Source organism: Pteropus medius, unplaced genomic scaffold (genome assembly GCF_902729225.1).
Source record: "Pteropus medius unplaced genomic scaffold, Ma_sr-lr_union100, whole genome shotgun sequence".
NCBI classification, from domain to species: domain Eukaryota; kingdom Metazoa; phylum Chordata; class Mammalia; order Chiroptera; family Pteropodidae; genus Pteropus; species Pteropus medius.
In genome coordinates, this window is record NW_024354875.1 from 3711217 (window position 1) to 3729389 (window position 18173).

The 18173-nt window shown below is 38.9% G+C and overlaps 1 protein-coding gene across 1 annotated transcript in view; it reads right to left on the minus strand.

Moving 5' to 3' along the window:
• Positions 1 to 9957: 9957 nt before the first annotated feature.
• DAW1 (dynein assembly factor with WD repeats 1) overlaps positions 9958 to 18173 on the minus strand; it is a 35743-nt gene continuing 27527 nt past the window's right edge. Inside the window, exons 10-13 of the mRNA XM_039855603.1 lie at positions 17303 to 17417; positions 14500 to 14576; positions 12548 to 12710; positions 9958 to 10363 (exon numbers count right to left, since the gene is read on the minus strand). Of these exons, the coding sequence (XP_039711537.1) occupies positions 10329 to 10363; positions 12548 to 12710; positions 14500 to 14576; positions 17303 to 17417 (390 nt within the window). The 3' untranslated portion in view covers positions 9958 to 10328. The remainder of the gene's footprint in view (positions 10364 to 12547; positions 12711 to 14499; positions 14577 to 17302; positions 17418 to 18173) is intronic.

The following is an 18173-nucleotide window of genomic DNA, read 5'->3' on the forward strand; positions in this document are numbered from 1 at the left end:
GACGATACCTATCATACAGTTACCCCCACTTCCCAACATCATCCAGTCTGCAGCAAAGCTCAGAGTCTCTAAACCCTCCCCCAAAGACCCTAACGCAACCCCAAATCCTATAACAAATCCTTTCTAACATTCTCCTTCTGAGATGCCTCATGGTCCCCCCATGGGAGTGCATTTCCCCCACAAAGAACTAACTCAATTTGTTCAACCATGGGCATATTCCTGGTGGTATCTGGCTGAGGAAATTGACAATAGTAATGAAAAATTATTATTATTATCTCTACTGTTAGGTTCCGTGCTAAGTACTTTCCACGCATTATCCGTTTAATCCTTTGATGACAGCATTGATTTTATCCGTTGTAGACAGAGAAACACTAAGACTGAACAAACGTGACAAGCCATCGTGGTCACAGATCCAGCATGAGGGGCGGGGAGGGATTCAGAAGTCTGGCTCTGTAGCTAATACTCTTGATAAACTGAGAAATTACAAACCACAGAATGAGCAAGACCGTTCTGTTCCTTGCATCCTCCCCTCTGGTCTCAGATCATGAGCTGTTTCTCCTTTCGATGCCAACCCCTCCCTCTGCTCTTCGATGACGTCTTCTGTCTTCTTTAACACCCAATTCTAGCAAATACGAATCTTCTTCTAATTCTTCAACCTTCCTTTCTCCACAAGAACCATCTCCTTGGTCCAAAATTAGTCATAAGCCTCTTTCATTCTAAAAATAAACCACGATTACCTCCAATGACCCCATGCCCTTTTCCATCTCCAGCCCAAGTTCTCGAAACCCCAGTCTATATTTTCTTAAAGAACATGGTTAAAAATTGTAAAAGAGGCATGAATGAATGATATTTGGGAGGAAGCTCTTTCCTACCTTGGAGAGGTACAGGGTGGGTGAGAGGAATCAAAGAAGAGTTGAAGAAAAAAATAACTATGGTAAATTGTAAAGAATGAGGGGAAATTGGCCAGCTAAGGATACAGGAAAGGAAATTTGGGGTGTGAAGGTGCTATAGATTGAAGTTTGCGTTCCTTCAAAATTCCTATGTTAAAAACTACCCCCCAATATGATAATATTAGGAGGTGGGGCCTGTGGGAGGTGATAAGGTCATGAGAGACCCCAGAGCTTGTCCCTTCTGCCATGTGAGGACACAGCAAGAAAACAGCTACCTATGAGCCAGGAACGGGGCTCTCATCAGACCCGAATCCGCTGGCACTTTGATCTTGAACTTCCAGCCTGTGGAACTGAGAGAACTACATGTCTATTGTTTAGAAGCCTCCAGCCTGTGGTATTTCGTTCTGGCAGCCCAAACAGACTGAGAACATAGGTAAAGGAAAAACCACGGAGAAAAGAGAGAAGCCTGGCACCCATCTGAGACCTGCAGACCAGGTCTGGTTACGTGCTGTCTCAGCCTGCTCGGGCTGCAATAGAAATTTATTTCTCACAGCTCTGGAGGCTAGAAGTCCAAGACCAAACTATCGACACATTGGTTTCTTCTGAGGCTTCTCCCCTCGGCTGGCAGATGGCTGTCTTCTTGCTGTGTGTTCTTGCTGGTCTCTGTGCATGTGCATCCCTGGTGTCTCTTTCTGTGTCCAAATTTCTCCTTTGGACAAGAGTCAGATTGGATTAGGAATCGCCCCCAAAGCCCTTAAGTTAATCGCTTCCCTAAAGACCTTCTCTCCAGATGTGATTTTGAGATTACGTTCTGATTACATTCTAAAGTAGATTAGGACTTCAACTTATGAATTTGGGGAAAACACAATTGAGCTCATAATACATGGGATGTAGGGGAGCAAGAAAAATTAGAACAGAAATTAGGGTCAGCTCACAGATGTCTTGCACCATAAGAATGGGAAATCTGAACTTCTTTAGACAGTAGATTATATGAATGCCTGATATCCTCACCTCTTTTCAAAAGGTGAAACCTGATAACGTGATTCATTTACTGATACATTATCTATAATATAGAATGTATATTTTTCAATACCTGACTTCTCTCTAGACACTTGCTTTTAGATATATATATATCTCTCTAAAATATATATATATTACATATATAAACATATATATCAAAAATATATATTTATATTCTTCTATTTCTATCTTCCTCCTTCAAACTAAATCTAAAAATACCTTGTATATATTTAAAAGGTTGTCTGAAACAAAGTGTTTATATATAGCCAGTGCTTAAAAACAATTTTATGAGTGCTAAATTAGAATTGAGAATTAGCTCAAATACTTAAGAAAGCAGCTGATGCTATTCTAAGCATAGGCCACCTGCTTTTCCCAAGGGAGCCAGTAAAACCTGAGTGAGTGGCTGAAAGAAGCACATTTGAGAAGGGAAGGCTCTGTGCTGCAACGTGGGCAGAGGGCCTTTAGAAAGATGAAGCAGCTGCCCTTGCTCTCATCAAGAAGGGCCATTCATGCAAGATTGTCTCTTCCATCACACAAGACAGCTCTGATCCCAACCTTGAAATGGCACATTCTCAGCAGAGAAATGGAAGGTCAAGACCACTTATTGACTGCAAGTTACACCACAGGCCTTGAGCTAGTTTTTCTTCATGTGGATTATCAATTATCTTATTTCATTCTATTATTGTATTTTCGTTTTATAGATTTGGGGAAATAAACTCAGAAAGGTGAAATGATCTGTTCATAATAATAGGACGACAAGTTGAGAACTGTCTTGTTCCAAAGTCCAAGCTCTTTGCCACACACCATGTAAAGTGGGTTTTCTCTCCCAGGATCATGTAGTAAACTATGAGATCATCAGCTTTTGTTTGTGTCCTGCCATCTGAAGGAGACACCAGTCTGTAGTGTTTGAGGATAAGCCTGGACAGAAAATCTCTCACCTTGTACATATACAGCAGTGTATCACATTAAACCATATACAATTAGTTTTTGTAGATTAAAATTTGTCAAAATTATCAATTTCGTATGATGCAATCTAATGACTTGCTCACGGTAATAACCCAAGAGTCGATAACTGTAACTGTTGCTCTCTTTCCTGTTGGAGATCTTCTGGCCTAGAAAAAAACCTGTACCTGTCCCTTAGCCTCGGGCACACCTAGAAAACAAGTCTCCCCTTGCCTGGGGAAGAACACCCAGCATCACCCTCCACTCCAGGAATATGCACTCATCTGGGAAAACAGGGAAAAGTCACATCTAAATTGAGCAGAAATTCAGGCATTCCCCCTTGAATGGCTATCTACATAATTAAAGACAAGAGTGTGTGTCTGAGGTATACCTGCAAATAACAGAGTGTATAAATGAAGAAAAATACTAAACCAGGAAGCACACCTCTAAAGATCATCACACATTTGGCATAAACCCACACTGAAAATGCTACGTGCAGGTCAACACACTGCAGGTGCCAAGAAGAAGTGTGTCTGTGATCCTTTTTACAAAAGGAGCGTTGGCTTCTTTGACACCATGAGTAATTAAAATTCAAATCTGCGTGCATTTGTCAACTTCTCTAATATGTATGAATCACTGAAATTTTAATAGACCTATCAGGTTGTCCTGGGGAATAGTTCCACCTTTAAGATATTTTTTAAATTTTATTTTATTAGTTTCAAGTATACAGTACACTGGTTAGACATTTATATAGTTTATGAAATAATCCCCCTGATCACTCTATCTTCCTTCTGGCTCTATACACAGCCACTACATTACTGCTGAGTGCATCCCCTATGCTGTGCTGCCCATCCCTGGGACCATCTATCAACTATTAATTTGTACTTCTTTAACCCTTCACCGCTTTCTCCCTGCCTCTCCTTTCCCCTCCCCTCTGGCCATCACCAGATTGTCCTCTATATTTGTGAGTCTGTTTTTGATTAGTTTGTTCTCTTTTGTTCCTTAGATTCTGCATATAAGTGAAATCATACGGTATTTATCCTTCTCTGTCTGACTTATGCCTAATTCCATAAGAATGACTTATGCCTAATTCCATAAGAATTCACAAGAGATGAGCACTGAAACCCCTTCGCTGCATTTATTTTGCTCCACTTTGGTTTCCTAGGAGAAGGTGAATTTGAAGGTTTTCATATCGATTGCAAGGATGCCCCAAACCACAGTAATTAATGAAAAAATTTGCCTTGAATGTATGAATTCTTTTTCAACTCTTAAATTCTTTAAATCATTGAAGCAGTGCCCACTAATAATACTACCTATTAATTGAAGGTTTAAAATGTATCAGGCTTTTTATGTATCTATAAACTTATTTAATCACAAACTCCCCCATACTGTTATTAGTCCCATATTATAGATGAGAAAAGTGAGGTAAGGAGCGTGTGAATTCCCAAGGTCCGACATCTAAGAAGTGGTTGAGCGGGATATTAAAACAGATATTCTGATTCCTGGGTCCATATTTTTAATAGCCAAAATTCTGTCACTCATGCGTGGCTGTCGTGGCAGCCACACCCTCCCACAAATAAGGACCCCTATGACAGCTTCATGGCAACAAAGCACCCACTGGCCCCCGATTGTTCCATTTCTAAACCTCCCACCTGAATAAAACACTTGTCAATCAGAGACACTCTCGGAATTTCATGTTTTTACTCTATGAAACAGAATCGCCTTTAAAACCTTGAACACCTGCTGAAATGAAAGCGACAGCAGATGATTTCCCTATATGGTTTTATAAACAGTCTTTAGTAATCTGGTCTCGGATTTACTTTTGTCTTTAATAGTGGAACACGTATCAGTCTGACCCTTTTAATTTCCAGTCAGGTTAAAATACTAAAAATTCAAAGTACTCCAAATTCTTAGACTCTCAACCCACTGGAATTACAACAAACTTTATTAAAACATGAAAAGAAATCTATATTACGCTCTGATCAAGTATTACTTTTAAAAGGTAAAACTGAACTTTTGATTCTTGATAGATTGTGTCATTATAAAATAAATAATTGTAACATGGTTTCCAGTAGAGGGATCTATAGAGAAAAATAGAACTATCTCTTTTGTACAGATCCATGTTCTCATAAATAGAAGAATGTCCCTACAGAGCATCAGAATTAATGAGATGTGTCATTTGTCCCAGATATGCCAAGATGGTCTCAAGTTTTAAGCCATACCACCCACTAAGCATTTGTTATATATCCTCACATTACCCTGATTGTAAAGGATGTAGAATAAAGTTTCATCTTTATACTCTTCATTTATAGCTATAAGAAGTAGCAAGACTGTTTCTGCCAAAATATAAACACTGCTACCTGCCAAGATAATTTCATTACCACCCCCTGAAAAAAGAAATCCTGTGCCCATTAGGCTGTTGTTTCCCCTCCCCCCATCCTCCTAGTCTTTGGCAACCATCAATATGCATTCTGTTTCTATGACTCATTCTCCAGCCTTTTAGCTAAAAGCAGTGTAGTCTCTCTATGGGTTTGCCTATTCTGGATATTTCATATAAATAGAATCAAACAATAGCTGACCTTTCGTGACTGGCTTCTTTCACTTAGCATAATGCTTTCAAAGTTCACCCCTGTAGTAGCCATGCATCAGTACTTCATTCATGTTGAGGGCTAAATAGTATATGACAATTTTTTTTATCCATGCAACCATTGGTGGACATTTGAACTGTTCTTAATAGCACTACTGTGAACATGAGTGATATATGCTTGAGTACCAGTTTCTAGTTCTTATATACCTGGGAGAAGAATTGCCAGATCGTATGGCAATTTTGTGGCACTTCAATATTGCTTTTAAATCAAAAATAATAACATAAGATAGAACTTGTCAAGTAGCAGAGAGTAGGTTCTGATACCCAGGAATGAAGCAGTAACCAAGCCTAATCTAATCTAATCAGCACTGGGGGCTTTCTCAGAATGAGTACAGCTGTGGCGAGGAAAGTTTTCTGTGGGAGACTCTATCTTGCTTTTACTGTATAGGTAGGCCTGGCCCATATTTAAAAGTGAAGAAGTCATTCTAATTTGAAGGACAGAAAAAATACATATCTGAATCATAATCTGCCACCAGGCTTATTGTATCAATATGTCAAAAATTACTACCTTGGATTCAACAAACTGCATTTAAAAATGCAATCCTTTGTAATAAATGACAACCATTCAAGAAATATTCAGTGTCAGAAATGAACTACTAAATAATTGTATCCATAATAAAGATCCAAACTCAAACTCTTACTAACTGAAAAAAATCACCATGCTTTGTTTTTTAAAAAAAAAAAAGTATTAAAAGGATTCAAAAGAAATCTAATTTTTTAAAACCTTACATGCCAGTAGTTAAAACAACCACTAACCATAGAAAGAAAGAAAAGAGAGAGAGAGGAGAGGAGAGAGAGAGAGAGAGAGAGAAGGAAAGGAGGAGGAGGAGGAGGGAGGAGGGTGAGTGAGTGGAGGAGGAAGGAAGGAAGGAAGAAGGACAGCCGGAAGGCTAAGGAAATAGCGATAAATGGAAGAAAGGAAAAGTTTATAGGCAGCACATCACCATCTAATAGCCTCTTTGGGTTATTTGTAGGACACAGCCCTTCAGCCTTTCTAGGTTAAGTCCAAAACGATCTTGGGCAAGACACTCTCTCTCTACTAAGCATGTTTCATCAGCTTTAAAAAGGCCTTAATAATTCCTACTTCACGCCTCTTAATAAGTGAACAGATTTAAGCAAAAGTCTAAACTGTAAAATATACAAATATTTGGAGATTTTTTTAAATTTAAGATAAAGAATAATTTGATAATATAAAAGAAAGTCAAAACGATTAACTGGAAGATTGTTTCAGTTTCATGGGGGGGCGGGGTAATGAGATTACAGATTAAAATGGCAATAAGACTGGATAGCTAGGGTTTGTTTTTTAATTGGGGAAAGTGTTTATGGTTTGGGTAAGTTGAGAAAATAAAGATTAAAAAAAGGTGAAAGATGATTCCATGGAAAAAATAGGGAGGGTAGTCAGTTTTCTTCTGGACTTGATGAGATTAAAAGAGATGGCAAGATATTTAAACTAAAGAAGACTATGCCACCGTCTCGCAACTAGGAAGGGTACACAGGACAGATGCCAATAAGGATGGCAGAGGGAAAGCCACCAAAGCCCAGGTCTTTGAGTCACTGAATAACCAACTGGAGACTGAGCTCGTTTTCATCGTGTATTTTATTCCTTGCAGCCCAAACCGTCCTAAGCTAGAGAATAGCAAAGTTGAATTAAGCGAAACCTACACAGTCTTGGTGAAATAACTAAAATGATTGTAGATATTTTGAGTTCGTTTATAATTCTTTGAGAAGGAATATTTCTTTATAATAATTCTTTCTAATAATTTGAGAAGGAATATTTCTTTAAATTGCTTAATAGCTTTTTTTTTTTACTTCAAATTTTACCCCTTTGGAGACACAAAAATTTATATTGTTTAAAGAGTAACACCAGCAGTGGAAAAAAACATAAGATAATAATTTATTTAATAAATTAAATAAAACATTAGAGTTAAATTAAAAGATTACTGATGTGTTTTTAAATCACGATGTAAGATTTACATATATAGTTTGTCAAAGCACTGGGAATACTAACCAAAATGAAAACCTAGAAAATAAAAAAAAAAAAAAATTATTTACTTTAAAAAGCACTTATTTTGTCTTGAAATGGGGTATTACGGCCTGAGAACAAATGAGCTATTGCAGTTTTAGATATGAGTTATTAGAAAAAATATTTCATTTTTATGAGGATGATCCACTTTTATAAAATCCTATACGAAGTTTAAATATATGAAAAGATGGATTAGACCATGATTATTATGTGCCAGGTATTCCTAATGCTCAAAACAAAAAAAAAAAATGTAATTATCACCACTTTCCAGATGAGAAAACTGAGACAGAGTAGTGAGGTAACCTGCCCAACAATTAAGAGAATTTACATCCAGGCAATCTGACACCATACACACTCCAGATGAGAACTAAGTGGGTTTATATGTAGTGTAAGTGCCTGACAATAAGCTTTTTTTATGTAGTGAAAATACTTGCCACTAAGCTTTTGACGGCCTAGGCAGGCATCCAGTTCAGATGTCATCCATCTTGAATGGACATATTGCCAGCTGCAGGAAACAGCTACTCCCTAAACTAGATAAAGAGCCAGGCCTCTCCCACCCATGACGAACCTTTTAGAAAACCCCGTCTGATCTAGATAACTAACCTTTTGAGTAACCCCACTTTTCACTTCCTGCACACTAATTCTCACTCTTCTGTTTTAAATTCACCAAGGAAGAGTGAACCCACAAAATGCCAGGTACCCCACCCTCAACTCTTCACAAAGACAGAAGCCCAGGTTCACACTCCCTTCCTCTCTCTACTCATGGCCTGCCGTGTGGTCCTTGGCGTTGCTCTGTGCTCTCCAGGACTTAAGAGTAATAAACACTGTTTTTTTCCAAATTCCCTGATGGTGGTTTCTGAGGTGTTTTGCAATCTTTAAGAAACACGAGCGCCAGTCCAGCCACAACATCGGCTCCGGATGGGAGAATGTCCGTGGGGCCCACCCAAGTAGTCCCAGGGGACTGCCTCCTGCATTCCCAGCCAATAACATCGCTCTCCATAGGCTGAGACTGACACAAAACAGTACAGGCTAGCGTTTCTTACGATCTTAAATATTTTAACACTTTTTTTTTTAAGTAGGTTGGGATATCTATACACCTTTATAAATATTTTCTAAGGAGAGAATCCCTCGATACATAAAAATTAGAGGAACAAGCCATTTTCCGGCCAAAGGCTCCCTACACCTAAATTGGTCTGTAAGACGTAGGGTGAGCGCCACAACCATGCACTGGCTCACTCTTTTGCGAGATGGGACAAAACGGTATCACCACTTCTCCTAAAGTCATCAAAGAGTTAGAGAGGAGTCAGTGCCCAGCACCGCTTTAGAGTTTTAAAAGAAATGGCTAAATTTGGGCCCGGTTTCCTCTCATTCAAGCTCCCCTTGACTTCACCACCTCTGAACTTCCTCTTCCCAGCAACTGCACTGGTTTCGTTTATTTTGCTTTTGTTTTCTTTTCTCTTCTTGAGAGCTAGACACCCATAGGTGATCTGAGAGGTGATTCTCACCCCAAACCTTCCTACTGGTAGATCCGAGACTCTCCTCCCATAATTAAGCCTTGTTCACTCGAGAACGTCGTGTAACGGAATGCAGCCTCTGAGTTCGAAACCAGCTTCCCCACCGTAACGTCTGGACACCCTTGGTAAATTATTTAACTTCCCTGTGACTCACCTTCCTCCTTTGAAAACTGGGACTCTTATCTGCTTAGTAACAGTTGCTAGGAGGATCAAATATGATAATTTACATTCGTGATTGGGCAATGACTGGCACGTTAACTACTATTTTTATTATTAACTACTGGCACATTAACTACTATTTTTATTATTAAGAAAATGATTCTATAAAAATATTCATGTGTTCTTTTGCTCCGGATTCAGGCATCGCTGGTTTTATCTTGTGCTTTATCTTTTAACATTAATTTTTCATATGCATTGTGGCGCTTTTACATTGAACTTTTACACTTTTATATAGATCTGTTAAAAAAAACAACAACTTTTTTTAGCATTTCAGCTGCAATCAGGTTGGCGTTTGAGGATTTTCCCTGCTATCTCAATTGTTTTCTATGTAGATTTTTAAATTCAAAAAGTCCAAATGTCTATTCCATTTAACTTTTCTTTCTAGATAAACCTGCCTACATTTTTTTCAGCCCACTAGGAATCTGAAATACATTTGCTATTAAATGAGATCCATTTTATTTTCCCTATATACACTGCTCCAATTTTATTCAATGAGGCTCCTCAATATTTGGGGGGTAGGGGAGACATATTCTTGAATGTTAGAGAAGAAAGATTAAGCTTCTCTTCCAAAACTGGCTTTCTCGTTCTTAGCTACAAAAAGTAAAATAACTAAGTAGTAAAACTTCTAATCAAATTCCTAACATCCATGTCCCCATAAAACCATATAGCATAAACATAGATGTATAATTCATAAAGAATTTTCTCCAAAAACTTTATTCAACAAAAATTATAATAATATCTTTCAAAGTAGAATCTAGGAGACACATTGCTAAATTACTCTGATTTTATCAATCTCATGATGCTATTAGAAAATAAAACAAAATAGAAATAACCAGTGACATTTGCCAAACATTATGCTGCTTCCTGTCATCTCCATCAAATAATATCACAAAATGATACAACTTCATCAGTTTTAATGGTCATATCTGTGAACCCAAGAACAGTGTGCAAATAGTTGACTTGTGGGAAAAGAGAAAACATCAGAAATAGTAAAATAGCTTGCTTGCTCTCTGCGACGCTCCTGGTCTTGTTCCCGTTGCTAGCAAGTTCTCATACCGACTGGCTTTCTTCAGTCAACGCCATATCCTACAGGTATTATCCTTGCTGCCTATTAGGACAAATTTCGTAAAGTTATTTTTCTTTATTTTATTCCCTCTCTCTTTCTACAAGTTGTCATTTTCTGGGTCATCGATAATCATCAATGTGTCAAATGTGTTAGATTCTCAGCGCCCAGCTTTGAAGTCTCTGAGGCCGCTCAGCTCAGGCGCTTCTTTGAGTAGAAAGCTTTTTTTGTCTGTTTCTGTCTTGCACGATTCCTGTTAGTCCTAAATTGGGCACGTTCATGTGCTACTCGCACTGGCATGACCCGTGGCATTGTAGAAATGACGAGGGCCTGAGACTGCAACCACATCAGCTATCCCATCCCCTCTGCTTATTCTTTCTGCCCGCTCCTCAGTCATCACCACCAGGTGGAAATACAGTGAACTTGAACATCTCCAGGTCTAAGAGTTAGCTTGTGAGCAGACATCACATTCCGCCTTGAAACATATCAAAATGTCAATAGATTTTTCTCATCATCAGTCAAAATGTGAAATTGGCATTCTCCCCCACTCCCTACTGCTATGACAGATACTCTTCCAGAGCAGCCGTGGAGAGCCCTTCCCCGAGGGTCACCATTCACTTTCTGTCTGTGGTAATGACAGCCCTGGCATGGCTCACTTCACAGGCCAGGCACGTAACATCGGTGCAAAGCCTGTAAAAACTGCACATTCCACCAAAACGTGCCTTATGCATTTTTTAAAAATGTAATGACCATACTGGTCAGTTTTGGCCAGTTTTGATTTTCAACCCAACCTCAGGCATGAAGAAATGCATGGTGGACACTGGGGTTGGCCAAGAAAATAAGGCAGATCGATTCAAGCAAAGTAATGGCTCTGCCACTGGCAAAGCAGAAGCATCACACCTGTTCTAATAAGCTTTGTCATCCAGTGGGCCAGTATTTAGCACCTTGAGGCTTTGGGATACACTAAGCGAATTAATAATATCTTAAAAGAGCTCAGGAATTTAAGTGTTAGCACTAAAACAAGGCACAGACAACTAATACTCCTTCCCTAAGCTCTCCAGCATCTTCGTGAAAACTGGTTGAGGAGATGGGTATCGCACAGCTGGCTTAATATGAAAGACATGAACTAGGAAAGGCTGGTCCTCTGCCCACCTAGCCCGCCTCCCTCTTCCCTACTCAGCAGCAGCTTCCTGCAGGAGCATCCTGTGGCTTCTATCACTGTCTCCCACCTCGTCCCCTGTCATAGGAAAGAATTTGACATTGTGTCCACAAAAAAAAAAAAAATGTGTGGCTTATTATGGTATTGTTTTAGGAGTAGCTACATTTTAGTAACACTTGAAAACCATAAACCCAAAGAATCTATAATTTTAGAACTTACCTATAATTACATAGAAAGAGGATGTTTTAGGGAAAAGGGGGAGATTATTCTCAGCATCCTTGAAGCTGAGCAGCCAGTATACAGAATCAGCCTTGTACATTTAACTTTGAACGTATTAAATCCGTTAAGCAATGTTTTAATTTACCCAACACAATGGGAATCACTGAGAGTGAGCACACTGGGTCTCCTGGGACCTCTTGGTCATCCCGGCCACATGCCGTTGTAGCACCCATCCCTCGCCAAGGCCTCCTCCACAGGCACCACACTAACATTGTACCATATTCTTGTCATTTCTCTCCCCTTTCTGTAATCTAAATTAACCTAGTCTCAATCCAGGTCTTATAAAAAAGCAGTGTGGCTAATATGATTCATCCACAATTAAACTGTTAAAGATTGAAAAATGCTCAATACATGTTCTCTTCCCTAAATTTCAGTATGTTAGTAAGGGACATCCAAAGGGGAAAAAACAACATAGTTTAAAGAATGAATCTAACTGTGGAGAACCGGGGTCCTGACTTGTTTTAGTTACCAACACTTAACTGACATCGGCTAAATATTAACCATCGAACACACGATGGGGAAACGTAGTAACCAGCAAGGCAGGCTGCAGAATTCTTACTTTGTCTAGGGTAAAATTCAGAATTCACGGAGCATTACCGTCAGTAGTTGAGCTCACTTCCCTGGTTCTGCAATGCAGATACAATTAAATAGAAGATATCGAACCCACCAAGACGACCCACGGGCCTTGGGAGAGGGGCAGGGGACGGATGTGAACACCTTTTGGCATTCAGCTTGGGAACTGAGCCAGTTTCAAACGGAAACCAAGCCTATGGTGCTTCTTTCTCTCCTACCTGTAATGATTATGTTGCCGCTATAGTTAAAAGCACACGAAAAGATTTCATCCGTGTGCCCTTCAAGCACCTGGAGGCATTGACCAGTCTGAGCATCCCAGAGTCTCGCCGTTTTGTCAGAGCTGCCCGTTAGAAGACGGGTCCCTTGGGGGTTGAAAGAAATCTACAAAAGAGTGAAAAAACCATCATGGGTTCATATAACGATGCCCAGTATGTTTTTAATTTAATCAGGACATTACTAAGCACCTGTCACCTTCCCAGTCTGATATTTATTGTTGCATGGAACAGTTCTTTCACAATGGGAAAAAGTATTACAGGGACTAATACCTGCAAATTAAAATCTAGGCAGAAAGATTTAATTGCCTGTCCCCTTTGGATAAAGACCAGACACCCTTATAATTTGAGTAATTTTCCGCCCAGCTGCTTTCCAAAGACTCGTGATGCCTTCCTCCGCGCAAACACAGAGGCAAGGCCCTGCTGTGGATGAGAACACATGTCAGGCTTCCTCCTTCCCAAGCCCTGATGCCACCTCTGCAACCCAGCTTTGTGCAATCAAAAGCACACAGGTCCTCCTTCTATCTGGGCCGCAGAATGGGTGAACATCGGGGCCTACGGGAGAGGACTTTCTGTCTATCGCTACTCAAAGTACAACACTTTCCATAAATGTCCCGAGGGCCTCTGACGTGCCAGGCATTATCAAACGGTATCTGAGCAGCAGGCAAAGAAAACTGTTGGTCCTCCATTCCTTTGGGTGCGATGTTCACAACCCTCTCCACATTATCAGGCGACAATGATTTGTACCATCTCCTCCATGACCAAAGGTTTGATGAAGGCAGAGCCACGTCTTTTTTTCATCACCGTGTCACCAGTGCCGGGAGCAATGCCCATCACAGTGGAAGCTCTCAAAAAGCATTTGCTGAACGAACGAACCCTTTGCTTGGCACGCCATGGAAATGCCATTACTGAGTGGCAATTCAATAAGTAATATGTCAATCACGTAAGCATAAAATGCAAACATATAGACTCTGAGAACTCTTTATAGTCACATACTCACAAAAACAGATGCACAATTGTTGAGTGAGACACACCAGACATGTCAAAACCAGACACTCGGATACATGACCAGGGCTCTCTCCTCAGCTTGCCTCCCATGTTCACACCACCTCCATCCCCGTTTCTGCCAACCTATGGAAAGGATACGCTCTGTGCTGCCTGGGAGACCAGGCCTGAGGGGCTGGCAAAGCCACCAACAGCACGGTCCAGATAGAGTCTTCAGAGACATGAAACCATGGAGAATATTTTACAGAGACAGAGCAAATCTGCTCTCAGGTGTGAGACCAAGGAACCGGTCTGAGCTGGGGGTACGGGAGTGAGAGTCATCAAGCCCCAGCCTTCTTCAAAATTTTCCAAGGACACGACTAAGCCTCAGATCACTGACTGGATAGAGCTGCTCTGTGAATAAGCTTTTGGGAGACGTTTATACAAAATTCTAAGCTACGGCTTTGGAGTTTCAAAATAGGTCGTTTTCAATTTTGTTGAGTGTTAAATATTTCCATGAAATACTTCCTCAGTTGCATCTAATTTAGAAAACACTTGATATACTTGCCACACGGCATGTCTTTTTGCATAATATAAAATTGTGTGTCTACTAGAACTAGGAAAAGCACTTCGTAAGCTTTTAAGTAGCTTTCGTAAGTATTTTCAGCTAAGTGAATCTTTTGCTGATGGCTGAGGAGAATGTTGTTTACAGTTTTTGAAAGGTTTTAGAAATCATTTATTATGCTGAGTTTGAGGAGACACTTAAAAATAAAGTCTTTAGGTAACTGATTTCTAGAAAGAATGAGATAATTGGACAAACCTTTGTACCTTAGTGCCAATGCACCTATTTATATTAAACATACTGTCTATTTTTTGACAGTAAATAAATTGCTCCAAATGAGAAAGCAACTCACCTTTGAAATCTCACCTTCATGGCCTTCCAATTTAGTAATGCACTTTCTTGTGGCCGCACTGAAAACTCTCGCTGTTCCTTTTTGAGAGAAATGAGGATATATATAAATTAATCGGAAAAACAGAACTTTGAACCACATGCCTTAAATTATCTAAACATCCATCCCTCTGATGTACAGCTCTCTGCTAGGTTAGTCTTTTCACCTGTGGTGAAAGCCAGGCATTTAATACTGTGAGTGCAAGCTGGTCCCACTGCAGGGAGGGAGAGCACAAAAGAAATGCCTCTCTAGCCCCAAGCTTATTCAAAGAGATAATGGGTTGTTTCCAAGTAGAAATAGCAGAGAGGCAGAAATTCAAAAAGAAAAAAAAAAATTAAAAGGGAAAGAAAGGGGAATCGAAACAAGTTTTGAGAGGCCAGGGATGAAATAAGCAGCAAGACCAGCCTCATACAGCAAATATGAGTCTAAAGTTATGGAAGGTGCAAGAGGCCACCCGAAGAAGGAACAGCGGCCATCACTCAATGAACAAACAGTAGACACGAGGAAACCCTTTCAACAGAAAGAGTTAATAGAATGTTTTATTTCCTGTTGTATTCCCCACTGCCCAGATATGCCAAGCTCACAGTAGACACTCAATAAATAGATGTAGGATGGAGGGAGGAGGGGAGGAGGAGGAGGGAGGGGAGGAGGATGAGTGGATGGATGAGTGGATGAATGGATGGATGGTTGGATGGGTGGATGGATGGGTGGATGGGTGGATGAACGAACAGATGGATGGATATACAGAAGCAGCAGCATATACATTTCCTTAGAATTAAGGAATGGATGAGTTAAATGAGCATAGGAGAAGAAAAAGAACAGTAGTAAATTGTTCAAAAAATTCTTAAAATTTATCTGGCCAGATGAAAGGTGCTTTCTTATTGAAAATTATAGCATTACATAGAAGTAAAATTAGCAAAGATAGAGAAACTTGTTTACTTAATTTTCATTCAAAGAAAAGCAATGTATCTTAATAATGTTTTTATTTACCTTTCTGACAAAGTCATCTTCAGGAGGAAGTAGATAAAATTATAAAAATTGCTATTTTAGAGTTAATATGATTAAAAATATAAAACTTTCTATTTAGTGAGATATTTCAAAAGCCTTAAAGGAAAGTGACTAACTTGTTTTAAGAGTTTGTTAATAACACAAACAAGAATATCCTGCATGGAGTAATACATTAATTTAACATAAAAGCAGTTTTAAACTTCAGAAAACACAGAAATAAGATAGTCTAAAACTAAAAAATTTTTTAAAGAGATAGAAATATGAATAAGGCACCAAAAAGAAATTCAGCCTTGAGAGTAATTTCAATGAGTAATAAAAAGGTGACATAAAGAAACAAATGTAGCTGCACAGGTAACTAACTCTGTTGAATGAGATCCAATCTTAAGAAGGGAATGAGGAAAAGACCAGAGATTAAAAAAAAAAAAAAAAAAGATTGGTCTAAACATCAAGACTTCTTAGGAAACATAGAATGGGAAGAGGTTTATAGAACACACCAGAAGAAAATAAGAGTTTTTCGAAGTAATGTTTTATCAAATAAGGAAAGAATAGAATATTTGCTAGGGGAAATAACAGATCATAGAGAAAACAAAACTAGAATTGAACTTGTATTATTCTCATCCATCTCATCACATCCTGACTCCCCCAGCCCTGCTTGCTTCTCACCCCCCACCCATAGCATTGACCAACTCCTAACATTCTACATAATCTAACATTCCATATTAAACATATGTATGGCATTGGTCATTGTCTCCTCCTCCACAAGAACAGGAATTCCTGTCTCTTTTGCTCACTGATATATCCCACATTCCTAAAACAATTTCTGGCACGAAATTGTAGGTAGTCCATATGTATATTCGTTGAATGGAGTTTTTTGTATAAATGAGAATGATATTTAAAACGAAAAAGGCAGATTAATTACTGATAAAAGATGATTTTTAAAAGCCAACATCTGTGAGAAGATGAAAAAGTAATTAGCTACTATAAAAAATTAAAATTGTCTGGAGTCAGGGTGTTTATATTCCAGGATATAAAAAGAACTTGCATGTATGATCAAAGGATCACCTTTGACAAGTCCTAGTAAGAGAACGAGCATGCAAATCTAGTTTTGAGAAGGGAGACAATGATGAAATAAAGACTGAATAATTTAAATGAATCACAAGCAAAATAATATAATGGCACATGTGGTCAACAGAGAAATGACATAGATGTATCGTAACATCCTGCATGGTCTTGTGGAACCCATGGTTATCAATAAGATGACACAGACGTAGTATAGAATCATTAGTAACAATCAGGAACACGATGTATAGCACGGCATCATGTATATTCACCACAAAGACTTACTAGACATAGTAGAGCAGCACATGTGGTTATAAAGGAGAAAATGCAGAGTTATTATAGAACCATCGATGGTGGTCAAGTTGATGAAGTCCACGCAGTGTAGCATAATGCATGACCATTGGGGAGATGACCCAGCATATCCCGTTATATATCGTTATTAAAGAGATGATGAGGACCTAGTATAGCATCGTATGTGGTTGTCAGGGAGGTGATGCAGACATTGCACAGCATCTCATGTGGTTATCAGGAATATGATACAGACGTACTGTAGCGACATACATGGACATCACAGAGATGATGCAGATATAGTTTCTATCATAGCTGCTTTCCAGGGAGATGATTAACAGTGTAGAATCATACATGTTTATCAAACAAACATGAATCCCTCCACAAATTAAATGTATGAACAGATGACTACCGTCAGCTGAAGCAGTTGCAATAAGCTTTCCAGTGTAATCAAAACAGCTGTCTAGTATTTCATCATTATGGCCTGTTAATGTTATCATACATTTTCCATTTGTAGCATCCCACAGCTGAAATTACATAAAATTAAAAAAAAGACTATTATTTCTTGTCTAAAGAGCAAAGATGGTCAGAAATAATCTTTCTGACATCTTACAGCTGGTTAAATAACTGTACCAAAATCACGTATACAATTTTCACACGTTCTGCTAATTTTACCTTGACTTATAACTAGAGACCACAGCCAACCATCTAACCAGGCACACTTTGGACACCAAGAAGAGCAAAGACAGACATTTAGAACGGGCAGTGTAAATCTGCCACCGCATTAGGGAAAAAAATCCCAAAGTGCATGCTTCACTGATTGGAGTGGAAATGTCCTCTTTTCATAGGAGCTTGATCTAAAACTACAATGCTAGAAAATGGAAAGTACATTAAGATTATAATACATGCAACATATCATCAAATACTAATTCCGAAGCATAAGTTCTTCCTAACAGAAACGGAAAGGCAAGGAGACACTCTGCTGAGGCTCCTTAAGGTTCACTCTAATCAATGTTTAAGAAATAATGAATAGAGAGACATTGAACAAAAATAATGTGCCTTTTAAAATAATATATGTTAACACATTTGAATCAATTAAAATTGTTTTACTACCTCATAATCCCTTTAAACTTTGGGGATCGAAAACTTGACATTTTAAAATTACCGATCATTATCTATAAATTGGTATCTTAATTTTATAGCAACTTTGAAACGTGTTATGAAATGCGTTATGAATTGTTGCAATGAATATCTGACATGATAAAAAGTACAGACTCGAAAAT